Source organism: Crotalus tigris, unplaced genomic scaffold (assembly GCF_016545835.1).
Source record: "Crotalus tigris isolate CLP2741 ecotype Arizona unplaced genomic scaffold, ASM1654583v1 scf7180000018165.1400786, whole genome shotgun sequence".
NCBI lineage: Eukaryota > Metazoa > Chordata > Lepidosauria > Squamata > Viperidae > Crotalus > Crotalus tigris.
In genome coordinates, this window is record NW_024096859.1 from 300,769 (window position 1) to 320,926 (window position 20,158).

At 43.0% G+C, this 20,158-nt stretch overlaps 1 protein-coding gene across 1 annotated transcript; it reads right to left on the bottom strand.

Annotated features, from left to right (window-relative positions):
* Window positions 1–4,555: 4,555 nt before the first annotated feature.
* On the bottom strand, window positions 4,556–15,257 carry HTR5A (5-hydroxytryptamine receptor 5A). Its single transcript, XM_039348630.1, has 3 exons — window positions 15,022–15,257; window positions 12,481–13,479; window positions 4,556–4,965 (listed from the first exon to the last, which is right to left on the bottom strand). The coding sequence occupies exons 2-3, from the start codon at window positions 13,222–13,224 to the stop codon at window positions 4,639–4,641; spliced, it is 1,071 nt and encodes a 356-aa protein (XP_039204564.1). The 5' UTR covers window positions 13,225–13,479; window positions 15,022–15,257; the 3' UTR covers window positions 4,556–4,638.
* Between the last annotated feature and the right edge of the window lie 4,901 nt (window positions 15,258–20,158).

A 20,158-nucleotide genomic window follows, 5' to 3' on the forward strand; every position in this document is an offset into this window, starting at 1 on the left:
TTTTAGCATTTAGTTGCAAAGAAAATTGTGACATATCCATATGAATTTAAGACTTTCAGTGCTGCACAATATTGTGTGGTCTATACCTCCCAGTGCTGTATCTGATCAAAGCATGCAACTGCCAAATTAGCAAAAGTTCTACATTTAAAAGTGATGGGGATTCTCTTCTTTCAGAATATCAGAAATTGGAGTTGGCAATATTGGCCTGGGATCTACAGCAACATATCTCAACATCATGCAGCATTAATTGGATACAGAACAGTTCATTTTTCAAGCAACAGTCCAACTTTCTTTTGGCTGATATTTCAGATTTTCAGGCATTTAAGGAAAGAAGAAACATATTGGCAGTTGTATTTTTCTACTTCTGTAGACGAATGACAGCCCTTGTTTACTAAATTGTAAGCCATATTTTCAAGGACTGAGAGTTTCATAATATGTAAATTCACTCGTGTTCCCAGACAGGCTGTCACACAAGCATACAAATTCATTTCTTTCCTTCCACTATTTGCTACCTCCATAACTTACAGTAGAATTAAATTCAAGAATTTCATTGGAGCTTAATGTCCATAGACTTTATGGCAGGGGTTTCAAACTTGGCCCTTTTATGACTTGTGGACTTCAACTCCCAGAATTACTCATGCCTGGCTGAGTAATTTTGGGAATTGAAGTCCACAAGTCATAAAAGGACCAAGTTTGAAGACCCCTGCCATAGACAAGCATACCTAACCCCTTGTTTTCCAAATTCCGGGATTCAACTCTCACTATAATTCTAAAAATGGGAATTGAGATTTTAATGTATCTGGAAGGGTAGGGAGAAATGATATGGAAAGATTTTTACAAATACTATCCTTTCCCCAGTTCATTTTTGTTTAAAGAGTCTGATTTGGGGAAAGCTGGCTAAAGTCTCCATTTTGGGTGGAAAAAATGATCCAAGTAGTCTCTACCTGTCTGGTCGTCTTGAAGTTACAATGGCACTGAAAAAAGTGACTTATGATGGTCCTTGCACTTACAACCATCGCAATCACCTTGAGGTCGCTTGATTACAATTTGGATACTTGGCAATCATCTCATATATACAATATTCAGTGGTCACATGATTGTCACTTGCAAATTTCTCAACTGGCTTCTGACAAGCAAAGTCAATGGGGAAGCTGGTAGGAGCTTGGAAGTTACTGTGATGTCTCAGTTAATGCCTGCAGCAAAAAGGGCTTAAATTGGTACAATCATGTGATGCCTCACTCAAGGACTGCACTGCTTAGCAATTAATTTTCCAGTCCTAATTAGGTATGAAAGCCAGCTGGGTTAGTTCAACTTCCTGTTCAGGTAGGAGACCCTATACCAGGGGTCTTGAAACCTGGCCCTTGTATGACTTGTGGACTTCAACTCCCAGAATTCCTCAGCCAGCGTGCCTAGTTGGGGATTTCTGGGAGTTGAAGTCCACAAGTCATAAAAGGGCTGAGTTTGAAGACCCCTGCCCTATACCATGTCAGACAAATGATTGTCCAATCTCTTCTTTAAAAACTTCCATTGTTGGAGCATTCACAGCTTCTGGAGGCAAGCTGTTCCACTGGTTGATTATCAATACTGTTAGGAAGTTTGTCTGTAATTCCAGGTTGCTCTCTCCTCAATTAGTTTCTATTCCTTGTTTTTTTTTATCTTACTTTTTAGTGCTTTGGAAAATAAGTTGACCCCTCTTCTTTATGGCAGCTCCTCAAATACTGGAAAGCTGCTATTCTGTTTCCCCTAGTCCTTCTTTTCACAACCTCATGGGGTTGTCATTGTAGGAAAAATAGGAAGAAGGTGTATTGTGTACACTCATAACCTTGAGTTACTGATAAAGTAATAAGGCAAGACAAAACAAAACATTGTGGTTATACAGTATGTTGAGGACTACCTGTACTGCTAAAGCAGCTTAGATGCCCTATGGAAGGTCTCCTTTGTAAGTCTGCAGAGAGCTATCCATGGTCCTGATAACCTAGTCTATGCAGTATTTTGATTGAAAGCCTCCAAGTCTTTTACCTTGAACTGGATCTTTATTTCTTAAACTAGGGATCCCCAACCCCTAGTCTGTGGACTGGTACCAGGCCGCAGCATGCCAACAACTGGTCTGCACAAACAAGCAAAGCCCCATCCATGGGGTGCAGGCAGCACACAAAACCACGCCCCCTCTGCTCCGCGGAAAATCCTCTCTCCATGGAACCGGTCCCTGGTGTCCAAAAGGTTGGGGACCTCTGCCTTAAACCCAGTAAGATTGAAGAATGGTGTATATGTATTACTCCTAGTTCTACTTGCACAAACACTCAGCAGGGCTGTCTATGGGATATATGAAATGTCTGAATATGTGTAATATTTGCCCTTTGCTACCGAGCAGACATGTTGCCAAATTCCTAATATACGTTCTTTGAAATTTTCACAGATGTCTGTGTTAAAGCTTTCACACTTTATTCAATATTGTAGTGCTTTTTTAAAGAAAATGAAAGACAAAAAGTAAAGCAGCAAGAAATAGAAATAGATTTCAGTGCCTATGAAGCATTCGATTTTCCACAAATGATACAAAACAATGTCGCTGGAATTAATTAATATTTCCTACTGTTGCTCAGTTTCTGCAGACATTCAAGCAGAAGAAATGATCTATCCTTCTTCTCCTATTACTTCCTCTCACCTTAATTCATATTACAGATTAAGGGGCCTTCATGCATTACATAAAACCATTTCACCATAACTTTTTTTTTTCAGATCTACTTCTTCTGGTGCTATATTGAAAGTTGTAATAATTGTCCCAATACACCAGGTTGGGGAAGCTCATTTACTGAGAAAAAGTAGAAACTGGAAAGTTTCACCAGCCAAAGAGATAATAACTGTAAAGGAGAATCTGGGGAGATATAGGGCTGCCCTGCATTTGGATCTTTGTTAGAATAAAATGCCCTGCATTTGGATCTTTGTTAGAATAACCTCCTTTTCCAGCATCCAGACCTATGTATTTTTTATATGAATAGATAAGATTTTTTCCAAACACAAAAATTATTTGATGCACTGTGCTTGTAGAAATTCAACCCTAATGACACATTTGATTAAATGTTTTAATTCTTCATTGGCCTACCTTTGAAGAGGATTTGGAACAGTGGTGGGATTCAACTGGTTCACACCACTTTGGCAGAACTGGTAACTAATTTTTTGTTGCCCAGACCCAGAATGGACTTCCGGAAGTGGCATCCACACACAGAACTGGTTGTTCATATATTTGAACCCCACCACTGATTTGGAAGCTGCAGCTCATACAGAAGGTGATGGGGTGAACAGTTTGGGGTGCTCCTGGGATTGTGCACGTAAGACTTTTGTTATGTGAACTTCTGGGTCTGACTCAAAGTGTGAGTTACCACCTGGCTATACAGAACCAGATGATTGGTTCTTGGTGTCTTAAATGTCTGAAACAATAACACAGGAATAGAGAATCCTTGGCTCTTCAGATATGGCTGAATTGTAACTTCCAATTCTTTTCCCAATACTTGTCTGCCAAGAATTTTACTTCAGCAATACCTGAAGGATTATATGCGCTCCGCTAATGTAATGAAATAAAAAAGTATTAAATTGATTAAAACCATGTGCAAAGTGGGTCCTTAATTTCCTTTCCTATCCCTCTGTGATTACCCTATTTATATATTGAGCAGTACATTTGTTAGATATGAATTCTCCAAAGAGCTACAAAGAAGAGCAGATTTTTCTCACTACAGAACTCATGTCACATTATGGAGGATGTCACAGGTTCTGTGATTCTCTTGGTGGCCATGAACATCACAAAGTGACATTGATATGAACATCACAGAGTGACACATTAGCAAGCGCAACTGAGCTGAGAAGATACATCAGACTATCTCAATGACAAAATACCATTATATGAGTGCTGAGAAAATACTGTGTATGAACGAGCAGCTACTGACTTCAATATTCTCCTATAGCGATGGAGAACTAACAGAGATATTAAGAGCAACTGGAATAAATGGATCGACTGGAAATGAACAATGTTTATTTCAAGAGCTTTTTCTCCTTCTCTGGAGGATGCTTGGGAGCATAAAATCTTTAGAAAGAATATTCTCTCCCCAGAAGCATCCAGGCCATGGTTGTCTCAAAGTGCTTTTTCCAAAAGGACTTTCTTGTTTTTTTGTTTGAAAACATTTTGCTTCTCACCCAAGAAGCTTCTTCGCTTCTAACTTATTGCTGAGGGATGGAAGGATTTAGATTCTTTGCAGTTATCTCCTCATTAGCACTCTTTCTGAGAGTTGTTGAGGCCACCTGGGCATTCATCTGTATCCTCTGAGTCATCTGAATCAGAATGTAGATGGGCGTGGAACTTCCTTGAGACTGCTGAAAATTCCATACTTGTTTACATTCTGATTCAGGTGACCCCGAGAATACAGATGAACCCCCCAAGTGGCCTCAATGACCCCCCAGAGAGCTAGCAAGCAACCCTCAGATCAGAAAACTGCAAAGAATATAAATTCTTTCATTCCCCACCAATCAGTTAGAAGTGAAGAAGCTTCTTGGATGAGAAGGGAAATGTTTTCAAAAGGAAAAAAAAAACCAGGAAAGTCCAGTTGCCTTTTGGAAAAATCACCTCTGGGCCCTCTTCCCAGACATCATTTATTGTTGTCTGGAGAACAGGTTCTTAAAGGCATTGTTGTAATTCTTGTTGAAGGCTGTATAGATCAAAGGGTTGAAAAAAGAATTGGAATATCCGAGCCAAAGGAAAACACTTTTGCAGGTTGGGGGGATGTCACAGGAACAGAGGGAGCTGATGAGTTCAGTGATGAAGAAGGGGATCCAGCAGAGGACAAAGACCCCAATGAGGATGCCCACCATGAGGGCAGATTTTCTCTCTTTCTGCTCCCTCCAAGTGTCTCCATCCGTTTGAAACGTCACCGTGGCATGGCGGGCAGTGAACACCATCTGAGGATGCTGAGAATCAACCTGCGAAATAGAAATAGCATTTTTAGATTATTGCTTCGCTGCCCAACGTTGTTCTGATGCCGAGCATGAAAGCATTCCCTGAAAGGAGGGTAATAAGATGGGGAAGCCAGATTCACTGAACGGCTGTGTTACTATGTTAATAACGGCAGTGATTCGTTTAACAACTGCGGCAAGAAAAATCTTAAAATGGAACAAAGTTCACTTATCTGTCTTGCTTAGTAACAGAAATGTTGGGCTCAACTGTGGACATAAGTCAAGGATTACCTGTACAGTACTGGAAGTTCAGTGTGGCACACTGTCTTCAAATTTACATGTATGATTGCATGTTATATCTTTATTCCTTAAGATAGGGGTAGGCAACCTTGGCTCTTTTATGACTCGTGGACTTCAACTCCCAGAATTCCTGAGCCAGCCATGCTGAGGGGAAAGGAAGAGGTTTCCATGCTGAGCCATGCTGGCTCAGGAATTCTGGGAGTTGAAGTCCACCAGTCATAAAAGAGCCAAGGTGGCCTACCCCTGCCTTAAGACATGTTCTTAGACAATTAAACCAGCTGGATGACTTTGGACCTAACATTCTCTCTCAGCCCAACCCACCTTACAGGATTATTTTTATGGGAAAATTAGGAGGAGGAAGGAGCATTAGGTATGTTCGCTGCCTTATTTATAACAATAATAATAAAGAAGGAATAAAAATCAACTAATGAATTAAATAAATAGAATTATGTCCGTGCGATATCTATTATAATATTTATTGGCTTAAACCAAGAATCATAGCTCACTGCAAGGAACCAGCAAAATAAAATATTGGAGTATTCAAAGAAATTTTTTGGGCTCCTGATTATCTGGTCCAGCATGTTGTTGTTGTTAATTGCAAAGTCGTGTCCAACCCATTGCGACCCCATGGACAACATTCCTCCAGGTCTTCCTGTCCTCTACCATCTTCTGGAGTCCATTTAAGTTCACACCTATTGCTTCAGTGACTCCATCCAGCCATCTCGTTCTCTGTCGTCCCCTTCTTCTATTGCCCTCAATCTTTCCCAGCATTAGGCCCTTCTCCAGTGAGTCCTTCCTTCTCATTAGGTGGCCAAAGTATTTGAGTTTCAACTTCAGGATCTGGCCTTCTAAAGAGCAGTCGGGGTTGATCTCTTCTAGGACTGACCGGTTCGAACGCCTTGCAGTCCAAGGGACTCACAGGAGTCTTCTCCAGCACCATACTTCCTCTTAATTATATGCCAGCATTATTAATTCTGATAATACTAAAAGAAAGATTTATTTAACATACAGTGAAGCAAGCTCTCTTGCAAAGTTTTAGTTGATGCATTAACAGCAAATATATCAGAACTGCCTGCCATGTTTGCCTGTGAATTTTCCCAATTGATGTTTTCGTTTGCGCAAAAAGATCTCTGGAAGAAGACTGAAACTGCCAGAAGGCTGTGCTGACTCACTCCCAGGGGAATTCTGGGGTCTCTTTGCTTCCACAGCAAGATTACTTCTCCAGAATTGAAGAGGTGGGGACAAAGTATTCACCCCTCCCCCCAGAGATGAGATGACAGCAACCTCCTATAAAAAAAAAACAAATAGAGATGTATTTGCTTGGATCAAATGACTGCAACATCAAGCAACAGAAAGCTGCAGCATGAGTAACATTACTACAGTTCCTACAATCTGGAAAAATCCTAGAACATCTCTGCTATTATTTACACCTGTTTCCCTTTTCACCCATCTGAAGGAACGTTGTATTCCAGTGTTTCTCAACTTTAGCATCTTGGAGAGATGTGGACTTCCACTCCCAGAATTCCCCAGCCAGCAAGCCACTTGCAGTCCACACCTTTTCAAGTTGCAAAGGTTCAGAAAGACTTGTGTATTCCCACAAAATCTCAACCACTTTCCCTTTTTTAAGTGCTACAAGTCTTTCGGCGTGATGTGTCTTCTCCTTCCTGACCTTGTTATTTTGCTCAGAAGACAAAAGTTAGGTGGGCAGATTGCAGTTTTTGCCTGCAAAAGGGTATCCAGGAATGGCAGTGGTGGACTTGGTTAGTGGTTAAACCTGGCAGCTGCGGAATTCTGGAAGTTGAAGTCTTTAAACTGCCAAGGTTGAAAAACACTGTGAGAACTGGACACGGAACCACTGATTGGTTCAAAATTGGAAAAGGAGTCCGGCAAGGCTGTATACTGTCGCCCTGCCTATTTAACTTATATGCTGAGCACATCATGAGAAAGGCAGGGCTAGATGAATCAAAAGTTGGAATTAAGATTGCCAGGAGAAATATCAACAACCTAAGATATGCAGATGATACCACGCTAATGGCAGAACGTGAAGAGGAACTAAAGAGCCTCTTGATGCGGGTGAAGAAGGAGAATGCAAAAGTTGGCTTGAAACTCAGCATTAAGAAAACCAAAATCATGGCATCCGGCCCTCTCAATTCCTGGCAAATAGATGGGGAAGAAATGGAGGTAGTGACAGATTTTATTTTTCTGGGCTCCAAGATCACCTCAGATGGGGACTGCAGCCAAGAAATTAAAAGACGCTTGCTCCTGGGGAGGAAAGCTATGGCAAATCTAGACAGCATTCTAAAAAGCAGAGACATCACCCTGCCAACAAAAGTGCGTATAGTCCAGGCCATGGTTTTCCCAGTTGCAATGTATGGCTGTGGACGTTGGACCATAAGAAAGGTTAAGCGCAAAAGAATTGAGGCCTTTGAACTATGGTGCTGGAGAAGACTCTTGCAAGTCCCTTGGACTGCAAGGTGTTCAAACCGGTCAGTCCTAGAAGAGATCAACCCCAACTGCTCTTTAGAAGGCCAGATCCTGAAGTTGAAACTCAAGTACTTTGGCCACCTAATGAGAAGGAAGGACTCACTGGAGAAGACCCTAATGCTGGGAAAGATTGAGGGCAATAGAAGAAGGGGACGACAAAGAATGAGATGGCTGGATGGAGTCACTGAAGCAGTAGGTGAGAACTTAAATGGACTCCAGAAGATGGTAGAGGACAGGAAGACCTGGAGGAATGTTGTCCATGGGGTCGCAATGGGTCGGACACAACTTTGCAATTAACAACAACAACAACAACAACATTCCTTAAAATACAAATGCTGATTTTTTTCATGATTGTGTATTTTATTCATGACTTCCAGCAGTTCAGGGCAGCCTGTATAGAACATTCCTGCCTCTAATTTTCTCCTGCAACACATCTGGGCTGGGAGTGTCTGGCCAGGACACTCATCCAGGAAAGGTGAGCTTGAATTTCTCAGCCCTTGACACAAATCACAATTCTAATTCCTGTGCTATCGTTTCCCATTCTGGCTTCCCCAGATTTACACAAGGAGAGCAATTCCTATCTCTCATTATTTGCAAAACTTTCTCTAAGCCCCCCCTCCAAACGTCTACCAACCTGGGCACCACACACAACTTTGCCCACCAATGGCAGTCTGGTGGCTTTGAGATATTTTTTGTTCTGTCACCCAGAGATGGAAAACATCAAGACTTTCCAGTACAAAACCTGTTGCTAATTCAACATTCAGTCCCAGCCACAGGACTTTTAGCTCACGGCTTAATAATGTGGGATTGAAGTCTCAGGCTCTTGAGTGCCTGTAGGTAGTGAGGATTAGCCTGTGGGTGGTGAGGATCAGAGCTGTGGTGGCGCAGTGGATAGACTGCAGTACTGCAGGCTACTTCTGCTGACTCCTGGCTGCCAGCAGAGTCTCACTGGCTCAAGATTGATTCAGCCTTCCATCCTTCCAAGAATGGTAAAATGAGGACCCAGATTGTTGGAGAGGCAATAGGCTGACTCTGTAAACCACTTAGAGAGGCTGTAAAGCACTGTGAAGCGGTATATAAGTCTAAGTGCTATTTCTATCAGGGCCCACTTTTGCCAATAGTTGAGAGGCCTTTGGAAGCCAACTGATATATCGAAGGGGCTATCAGGATCAACAAATAAATTTCAAGCAAAAGGACATTTCTACTGGGATTTCTGTGTGCAAACACAGCGCTCACCAAAGATTGATGGGTTCATACACAGAGACACTGAACAGAGTTAGCTTTTAAAATGGCCTAGATCAGGGATAGGCCACCTTGGCTCTTTTATCACTCGTGGACTTCAACTCCCAGAATTCCTGAGCCAGCCTGGCTCAGCTTAGAAACCTCTCCTTTTCCCCTCAACATGGCTGGCTCAGGAATTCTGGGAGTTGAAGTCCACGAGTCATAAAAGAGCCAAGGTTGCCTACCCCTGGCTTAGATGCTAATTAGGTACCAAAAATAAGGAGAATTTTTCACAATAGAGGTGGCGCATTTGTTTAGTGACCATTCAAAATTACAATGACATTGAAAAATAAGCAGTCCTTACACTCACAACCATTGCAGCATCCCCATGGTCATATAATCAAAATTGAGATGTTTGGCAACTGGCATGTACTTATGAAGGTTGCAGTGTCCCGGGGGGGGGTGTCATGTGATCATCTTTTATGACCTTCTGACAAGTAAAGTCAATGGAGAAGCCATTTTCAGTTAACAACTAACTTAACTGCAGTGATTCACTTAACAACTGTGGCAAGAAAGGTCGTAAAATGGGGCAAAGCTCACTTAAGAACTATCTTGTTTAGCAATGGAAATTGGGGACTCAATTGTAGTCATAAGTCGAGAACGTATTGTAAATTAAGAACCTGGACAACACCAAGAGGCTCAGTCTGGCCAGAATAATAATAATAATAATAAAGGTGCAGTTAAAGTTAAATAAAACCAAATTAAGATATGGGAGGATTTTTTTTTTATTACACTGAAAAAAAACCCTACTATCTTTCTTCCTGCAAGCGAAAGAAAGGGTGATTTGGGAGGGATAAACGATTATATACAAAAAGATTAGGCAGCGCCAGTCCTGTCAATCTCAGCAACCATCTCCAAAGTAGCTTTTCAATTACAGAAAAGTAATGAAGGGAAACGGATTAGTTTGCAACGCTTGAGTTTGTTCCAAGAAGCTTATGTTATCCTGGCCGTGGCTGAGCGTGAATACGAAGCCAGAAACCTCAACCTAATCACATCCACAGCCACAAATGGTATAAATAGTCCTTGTTCTGGGCATAAATCATTTATGGGTTTACAACACAGGATCTATTTTCAGGCAGAATTTCAAAGCCTCTTTAAGATGTGGGGACTTCAAAACCCAGAATTCCCCAGCCAGCCAGGGGATATACGCTCACCCTGCCACAGGGTGTAAACAGTGAGCATGTGCTGTTCACAATTCCAGGCAGCCTGGGGCAGGCAGAGCAGCTGTTTACACATTCAGGCCAGATAAAGAGAATCTATTGAAAGGCCCAAAGCAAACAAATGAATGGAAAAAAGGCAAACTCGAGCGAAGTTTGTGTAGACTGGGTCCCCTCCTTGCCATGCTTAGAACTTTGTTCCTCGTCACGTTGTGTGTAGGAAATACATGGCAGAAAGGGTCTCATGAAGGGGCAATAAATGCCAATTCTGTGGGGTGGGGGTTGATAATGTCCTACCTTAGAGCAGAGGTCCCCAATCTTTTGGGCACCAGGGACCGGTTTATGTGGAGAGAGGTTTTTCCACAGAGTGGAGGGTGCGTGGTTTTGTGGGCTGCCTGCATCCTGTGGATGGGGCTTTGCTTGTTTGTGTGGACCAGTTGCTGGCATGCCGTGGCCCAGTATCGATCCATGGACCAGGGGTTGGGGACCCCTGCCTTAGAGGATGAAATATCTAACCTTTCAATTAATGAGAACAAGAAAGTTGAAGTTCAGGGGCATCACAAACAGGCAGTCTTTGACTTATGAACAGTCATTTAGCAACCATTGAAAGTTACAATGGACCTCCTTGGTCAAATCCTTATGACCAGGTTTTGAGGTTCTAACAGTGCCCCCCCTCCACAGTCAAATGACTGCACTGTGAGTGCTCAGCAACCAGTTTTTTAAGGGGCTGCCACAAAGAAGAGGGGTCAACCTATTTACCAAAGCACCAGAAGGCAGGAGAAGAAACAATGGTTGGAAACCGACCAAAGAAAGAAGCAACCTGGATTTAAGGAAAAACTTCCTAACAGGGAGGACAATTAACCAGTGGAACAGCTTGCTTCCAGAAATCGTAGGTGCTCCATCACTGGAAGTTTTTAAGAAAAGATTGGACAACCATTTATCTGAAATGGTATAGGGACTCCTGCTTGAGGAGAGGGCTGGACTAGAAGACCTCCAAGGTCCCTTCCAGTTCTACTCTTTAAATAAGCATTGATGAATGTTTGCAGCATCCTGCAGTCATGTGACCAGATTATTTTCACCCCCACTTTTGCCAAAAAATGACATTTACTTCCATATTTCAGGGGAAAAAAACATACCCATAGCAAAACGTTGGGTAATTTGTGTAATGATTATGACATTTGGCTGCAAAAAAGGCTGTAAAATCAGATCCGTCACTTGGGTGATCCAATTTATGACTGTCACAAGTTATGACCACGATGGGCAGAATCCATTATGTTTGTAACTCAAGGACTACCTGTATATGCTGTACATAACAGTCCAAAAATATACCTGGGAAAGATATAATCTCCCCAAATATCCAGGGAGAGCAGAAAAACAGGAAAATAACTACTAGATGAAGCTAGTAGTTTGATTTGATTGAATTAACCTTCCTAGTTTGAGTGGTCAGGAAAAATTTAATCTGTTGATTCCTGCTTGCTAATCTGTCTTTCTCTTAAAAAGCTGGCACAGCAATGAAATAAATCTGGGGAAGTTCTCTTTTAGTGGAAGCTGCTTTTTTTCCAAATTGATAGTCAAGTTTCTAATTGAGCTGAAGGGCAAATATCAACCAATTTAAAGTTGATCCACAAAATTCAAGAAATGGGATTAAGGATCACATTGGTTCAAAGCCTACAAAATACAAATTATTTTGCAGTTTTTGATTTAAATCTTCAAAACAAAAGAGAATTGAGAAAATATTAGATATTGAGATCACCCCTTTGAGTTATATAACATATATGAAAAGTGCAATTTAAAAAATCTAGCAAATAATAATAATAAGCTGCTTTTGTATGATTAGGCATCTGGTTAGAAAGTGGGAAACCCCAAGTTCTAGTCCTGTTTTAGGCATGAAAACTGGCTGGGTGATTTTGAGCCAGTCACCAATCACCAATTGTTGTGTGAGTTTTAGTCCTACCTTAAGCACAAACTCAGCAGGGTGATGTTGGGCCAGTCACTCTCTCTCAGCCCTAGGAAGGGGGCAAGGGCAAATCACTTCTGAAAAACATTACCAAGAAAACTGACCGATCTATCCAAAAAAAAGCCAGGAGTCAGCACTGACTCTAGCTGGTTGTGCGACTAGCCCTAATAATAATAATAATAATGAATCATGGTTCATGAGCACTGCTAAGCTGAGATCTGCATAAGTCCACAATTGCCAGCAACGTGGTAAACCATTGCTTAAATAAAGTAAGGGTCAGCCAAAGACTGAATGAAGGCTGCACTCTAAATCTTTGTGCTATGCTGAAAGAGTGGCAGCTGAAAGAATGGCCAGAGCACTAACCTCTAGAGCTCCAGGTGTAATGGGACTGATGGAATTGCTCTTGCGGGATCCAATGCGAAACCTGGCTGCTTTGTAGATCTTCCAGTAGACAAACAGCACAACGCAGAGAGGCACATAAAAAGCTCCACAGGTTGAAAAGACGGTGTACGAAGGCTCTCGGCTGACTTGGCACTCAGCATTGCCCTCGGAATAAGTCTCTCCCCAGCCAAAGAGCAGCGGAGCCAAGGAGATGATAGCAGACAGCAGCCAAGTCAGAGCAATCATAACATTGGAAATGCACCGGCGGGTCTTCAGCGTGTACTCCAGATGCCGTGTTATGGACCAGTAACGATCCAGTGCAATGGCTGTAACGTTCCAGATGCTGGCCGTGCAGCACAGCACGTCACAAGAAACCCAGATCTGGCACAGTAGCCTCCCCAGACGCCAGCGATGGCCGGACAATTCATACATCAGGCTGAGGGGCATCACCAAAGCGGCCACCATCACATCAGAGATGGCCATGGAGGCTACCAGGTTATGGGGCACCCTGTGAAAAGTACGCACCCGCAAGATGGTAGCCAGCACCAGCAGGTTCCAAAGGAAGGTGGCAACCCCCAGCATTGCCAGCAAAGTCAAGATGAGGACTTTGAAGATTGACAAAGGTCTACCCATGCCAGAGGGGCTGGGCAGGAGGCCAGGATCGGTCCAGTTGGGCTCTGCCAAGGTGGTGGCAGAGAAACAGGTGAAGTTGGCAGAGCGGTCCATCCTGCAGGGATGAATGGAGAAGATCTGCAGATGAGGACAAGAGACTGAGAGGCTTCTTCTGGGTTTAATGTCCTACAATAATTTCTCCAGTAGCGTTCTTATGAAGGAAGTTATTGTGGGAGGTGGCTCTTATTTGAGAAGCTGGTGCTCTGCCATGTGGCTGGTTCCAGCAGCATCAACCTATCAGTTGTAAACATGAATTGTCTCAAGAATTTGGCCACAAATCATCCTGAAGTCATGTTAGAATTTCTGCCCCTGTAAACCGCAGGAAGGGAAAGAAAAAAGAAAAAAAGAGCAGCCAGATTATTAAGGAGAGAAGTCTGTCTGAAGCTGCCCTGCCTGCTTATCTACAGCTACTTTTGCAACAACAGATAGTCAGGTTAAACAAGGCTGATGTTTTATAAACAAAGCAGAAAAGTGGAACTGAGATATCTCCAATTGTATTGCTATGTAGAAGAGTGTCCATCCTCCGCAAGCAGGAATCTGTAGCTCCCTGATCACCTTGTCTTGCTGGAATCAACCCTATTTAGCCTGATTTAATACTAGCAGCTATTTGGCAATCCTGGCTGATCCCCAAAGCTAAGGACATTTGGATGGGGTTAGTACTTGAATGGTTGACCACTAGGAAACCCAAAAGTATAAGGCAGATTGGGAAGTTAAAAAAAACTCTCAGAAGAATAGGGTAAGTCACTTCCCTAACTGCTGCCAAAAAAGGTGAATGAAGAAGATAAATGCAATGTCACCAACAATCAATCTCAATACGAGGAAGAATTAAACCACAGTAAATGGAGGCATCTAGCTGACCCCTGCAGAAGCTGGGAAGCCTGACCTGGATGTATTGGGACGAGTCAGACACCCTGAGGTATGTGTTAGTTCTTCACTGGTAATGAATACTGGGAAAAGAAAAGGTTCCCCTTCCAATAAAACAACAGAGTAACAGTTCTCCTTGCATAAAGCTAAGTCTAAGAAGATGCTATCAAAGCATAGATGCTTTCCCCCTGTGCCTTTCTAGACTGTGTTTCAAGAACACATTTAAAATAAAACCTTTCAGGTTTGTGAAAATTTGTCTGCAACCTCAGAGGCAGCAAGGCTTTTAATATCCTTATGCTAAACCAGTTAACACAAGGAAAGCCTAAATGTGAACCATGATAGTAATTCAGCAGCATTAGCTTCAAGTTTATGATAAAAGAGAAAGAAAAAAGCAGCAGCACAAAGACATCAGTTTAAGGACAGCCCCGAGTGTGATGGGATGGAAAGGGGGAGGGACAGGATCATTCAAGGGAAAACTGTGTCCCTGAAAATCATGATCATCAAATTGAGTTTCCATTCTTGGATATAGCGAATTTCCTGGAAAGCAATAAATGGAAGAGGTATGGTCTTGTATTCGCTTTCCTCTTTGGACTTCCCAGCTACACCTCAGATCTGGGATTTCTACGTGGTCTCTTGTCCAGATCAGTTTCGGGTATCTTAGGCTACCTCTTTGAGTCAGACGGGTCTCCAGCCCTTCAAAAAGCAGACCCTTTGCTAAGCAAAGGAGTGGGGTTGACCTCCGCACACAACTAGCCACACTTTTCCCCACCGCGACGCAACAAAGACTGGAAGAGCCTCCAGCAGCAACCCACGCGCACGCAGACCCACTTCTGGTACTTTTAAGACACAGGAGTGGCTGGGCCTTTCCGATTTTCGGAATCGACGGAGGAAGGAGAGTCCGGACAAAAGGTGGGTATGGACCTTCTGGGAGGGTGGATTAGATGGACTAGGTTCTCTGTCTCCCGTCGACAAAGCGGAGCTACCAACCTCAGGTCGGCGTCTAGCAGAAAGCCTCCGGGGCTTAAATCGAAGCGCCAGGCTTCGGCTGGTGGTCTCGGGCGCGGCTACGGCCAAAAACACGTCCGGGGTGGTCCAGAGAGTCTGCCGGCTCCTTTCGTCCAGCGCGGACGCTGAAGGTTCAGCGCTCTCAGCCCAGCTGGCAAAGCAGGGGAGGCGTATTGTTCCAAGCGATCCCCAGCAGATCCCAGCCCCATCCTGTACACTTCATCTGACGCGATCGTGAAAGTCGCCGCAATCCCGGGCGCGCCTCGCCGGGACCTGGAGCCCAGGGGGAATCGTGCGGTGGCTCCGCCTCCGCTCCACAGCCCCGCCCCCACCTCGCACCACCACCCTAGGCGCGGGAACTAAATACCTGAGCGGGTTCTTCCCATCTCCTCCCCTCCGGCTGCTCCCCAGCCTCTAAGCCGAGGTTGGCTTGTCCAGCTGACGGTCGGCGCCAGGTCCTAGTACAGGCCAGCCAACTAAGGGAGCCCATCGCGTTGCGCCCCCCACCCGGATGGCATCATCTCCCTCCGGAAAGCGGCAACAACTCCGGCGTCTGCCTTCCCCCCTCAGGGGGATTAGGGCTGGAGAAGACCCCCACCGTTCTTCTTCCTCTCTCGCCTTTGATGGAGGAGGGAAGGGGGGGAGAAGTTTGCACGTCCCCCCCCCCATTGGCTTCCCCTCTGTCGCCCACACGCCGCGAGGAGACGCGCGGCACTCATCACATGGGAACGCGTGCATATATGTAGACACGCGCGCAGACACGCGCAGGCAAACGAAGAAAGGGTGGAAATTCCGGCTCCTCTGGCGGAGAAAAATCTTGAATTCGGTGGCAAAGTCAGTCAAAACTGAAAACTGCCCTTCTTTTGAAATGTTAACCGCAAACGTGAAAAGGACCTTAGTTTGTGATACTTTTGTTTTTTGTGTATTACTGGAAAAGAAAAAAGAAAAAGGGATTTTGCGAGGCAGGGGAAACCAGAGGAAGTGTGGTTTCAGGGGATGAATTCCCATGATTCGAACCTGACTTAACGAAACAAACAAATGACACAGACCATGTTTTGGCCGAATTAAAAAAAAAATCAAATTATGGCAGAAAGGCTGGGCAGATTCACACGTTAGTCTTGTGGGTCTCCAGCTGGGGAAAAGTCCTTTAACCATGATTACATAGCATTCTGTGCGGTGCATTTTAATATTGGTGGAAAAGGCTCCAAGATCCCCGCAGATGGGGACTGCAGCCAAGAAATTAAAAGACCCTTGCTCCTGGGGAGGAAAGCTATGGCAAGTCAAGGCCATGGTTTTCCCAGTTGCAATGTATGGATGTGAAAATTGGACCATAAGAAAGACTGAGCAACAAAGAATGGAGGCCTTTGAACTATGGTGCTGGAGAAGACTCCTGCAAGTCCCTTGGACTGCAAGGCGTTCAAACCGGTCAGTCCTAGAAGAGATCAACCCCAACTGCTCTTTAGAAGGCCAGATCCTGAAGTTGAAACTCAAGTGCTTTGGCCACCTAATGAGAAGGAAGGACTCACTGGAGAAGGGCCTAATGCTGGGGAAGATCGAGGGCAAGAGAAGAAGGGGACGACAGAGAATGAGGTGGCTGGATGGAGTCACTGAAGCAGTAGGCGTGAGCTTAAATGGACTCCAGAAGATGGTAGAGCACAGGAAGGCCTGGAGGAACGTTGTCCATGGGGTCGCGATGGGTCAGACACGACTTCGCAATTAACAACAACAATCAGTCTTCTCTTAAACTCTTCCATGTCAAATGAGCCACCTGCTTTTGCATTTTTTAAAAGAAGCAATTCAGTCATAGTGCGGTAAACAATGTTATGAACAACAGAGTAAGCAGGGCAATAAAAGATTTGGATGACAAATGTCACTGGAAGATAAAATCTCTGAAAAAAAAAGAGGTATTTGCTTGAAAGCAGAAAGAGCATTGGCAGGAAACAGATCTCCACAGAGAGAGAAGGATACCCAAATACCCCCCATCATTAAAGCCACCTCCCCTATTACATATCCTTGAAGCTCACTGGCAAATAGCTGTAAAAACTGGCACTTCTTCAGATGCCCAAGTGCCACGTCAGGGTTCAACTTCTGAAAATAAGCCCAAAATGTAGGTGAGGGCTGAAGATAGGAAGCAAAGTGGAAAGGGGCAGAGGGGGGCAGATTGCACCTCTTTTAATCCCCTCCCCCCCTTTTTACCTTTGGGAGTAAGGCAGCTCTTACCTTGCCTGAATTTCTACTTCTCCAACTCAGATTTCTTTCACAGTGTGCCAAACCATAGCTTAGTTACACATTAGTTTATTTATCTTTATTTATTAAATTTCTACAGTGCCCATCTCACCATTTTACCGGGCAGTTTATATGTAGTTTCTTCAAAAGACCACACTGGCTGGACTTACACATCATGCTAAATGATCAAGATGTTTAACAAGCATGCTGGATGGATTCATAGGTTATTGGAGCCAAAACACAACAAATCAGAATATGCTGCTGTGGGATGCGTGAATCCAGTAATTTCTGCGTGACTTTGGTAAACTCTCAAAAATGAACTATCCAGTGGGAGACCTCTGGGTGATGGAAGAAGGTTTTCTGGAGAAATATATAATTCTGGGAAACATGAGAATGAGAGAAAAGAATGATTAGCAGCAAGAGAAATATATAATCAATGTTATCAGAGATGAATGGATCCTAAAAAGTTGTCTTGTATGTACCCGAACCTGTAACCTAAATGTTGGAGATGTGGTTGCTTGGATGCAACCTATTTTCATGTTTGGTGGACTTGTAAAAATATTAAAGCCTTCTGGATTATGATTTGGTGGAACATTCAAAAGGTTTTTAAAAGGAAGATTAAGTTTACTCCCCAGTTGTTTCTTTTGGGTATTTTGGTGGATTTTGATGCTAAAGAAACTATTTTAATGTTGAATTTAATAACAGCAGCAAGATTATTGGTGGGTCAATATTGGAAGAAGGATACTCTGCCTTCTTTAGAAGAATGGGTATTTAAGGTTTCTAATTTAGCAGAAATGGCTAAAATTTCTGCTTATTTAAAGGACCATTCACAAGAGAGATATTTTAATGTATAGAGAAGATGGATAGAATATGTTCAGAAGTATGAAACTACAAAGTTTTATTTATTTTATGAGTAATGAATTTGTTTATAAACTTATGATGTTAAAGTCTGAAGAGAGTTAAGGGTTAGTATGATTTTGGTTATTGTATAATTAGTAAACTTAAATAGATTATGTTTAATATGTTTGTATAACCCTGTACTTTGCTCTGGAAAGTCGGGGGGGGGTGGGGGGAGGGGGGGAGGATGGGTTGAAATTTAAGTAATTCAGATAAGTAGAAATAGTTTTATTGTATATAATATTGATGTTTCAATTTGGAGAGAGGAATTGCTTGGGCATTTCCGGAGCGAGAAGATAGAAGAAGGGGAGAAGCAAGTAGGAGGTTGAGGAGAAGGAGAAGAGGGGGTGAGTGAGGAAGAGGAAGAAGAGGGAAAGAGGCAAGTTGGTTAGAGGGTGGATGCGGTTTCGGGGGAAATGGGTGAGCAATACCGAAAGTGCTGTGTATCAGTTTGTTTTATTTTTTATCTGAAGTATTTTTAAGAATGTAATGTATTGTAAAATTGAAAATAAAAACTTTTTACAAAAAAAAATGTTATCAGAGATGAGTGCATTATTATAAGATCTGAAGAATCAGGTTGGGAATAGATGATCTTGGAAAAAGTGTATCTGTGTGGTGAAAGGCACTGGGCAAAAAGTCAGGAGATTGTGAGTTCTAGTCCCGCCTTCGGCATGAAAGCTGGCTGGGTAACTTTGCGCCAATCACCAGGAGACAGTGAGTTCTAGTCTTGCCTTAGGCATGAAAAACAGTTACGTGACTTTGGGCTGGTACTCTTTCTCAACCTAACCTACCTCACAGGGTTGTGTTTGTGGGAAAAATATAGGAGGAAGGAATACATTTGCCATTTTGAGTTATTTATAAAAATAATAAAAGCAAGATAAAACTAAATAAAAGTTAACACTAACTCAATGGCACCTAATGAATCATCAAACTGTGTACTTTTTCCATCTGAATTCTGTGAAATATCTTTATAGGGAGTTTCCCAAATTACTCTCTTCTTGGTTTTTGCATTCTCTCTTATTATCATTCCCTCTACAGAGGGGAACAAGTGAGGCATTTTTCCAGACTCAGGCACAGATGCGGTCTTCACATACTGTTAATCAGCATCCTTCTGTATTTACAATGTTACATTCTATAAGTAAACCCCTTCTATATTTTAATATTGTTCGGTTACACTGTCCATTTCTGCAATCTTGCTATTTTTCAACCTTCTCACAGGATTTATGATTTACTTTTCACCTTTATTACCTAACAACCTTTATTTGAATTCATCATTCAGCATGAACCGTCATCCCCACCCACATTTCTGAAATACTCCTATTAGCATTCTTCTTCCCAGGTTGCGAAACACAGCAGGTGGGGCTGGTAATGCCTAGAGTTTGGACAAGTGAAGCTACTAAAAACCTGTCAAGGAAACAGATGGCACTCATCACAGAGAACTGATGGTGCTCTGAAATTCAGTCGCCATTGATTTGCGGTGCTTTCTTCTGTGTGCCAAGAAGAGGGATTGATTTGTTCATTGTTGGCAAGTTGAAAAGCATCTAGTGGTGGAATCCATCAGGAAAATGCTAACATCGTGTAAGGATGGTTGACTTGAAAAGATCAAAGGAGGATGCAGAGATTCAGATGCTTTGTTATCTCCACCATCTGCAGCCTTTACAGTACTTTGAACTTATTTTTGAGGGTTGAGTTCAGCGTTTTCCCATCTGGCACCTTCCAGATGTGTTGGATCCGCTACTCCCAGAAGACGCAACCAGCATGGCTTGGGAGTTCTCTGAATGCACAGAGGGGATCAATAAAAGTTTCCCTCTCCCCCCCCCCAGTTATGACCTTTGGTTTTAGAATGAATTTTGCAAACCCATTTCTTTACTCACTTCCCATGCTTTTTAACTATGCCATTTATTTTTTAAAGATAAATGAAGAAGGAATTCAATAGCCATTCAGGGTTTTGTTATTATACCTTGCAACAACAGGGTGCCAGTAGATCTTGCGGCAT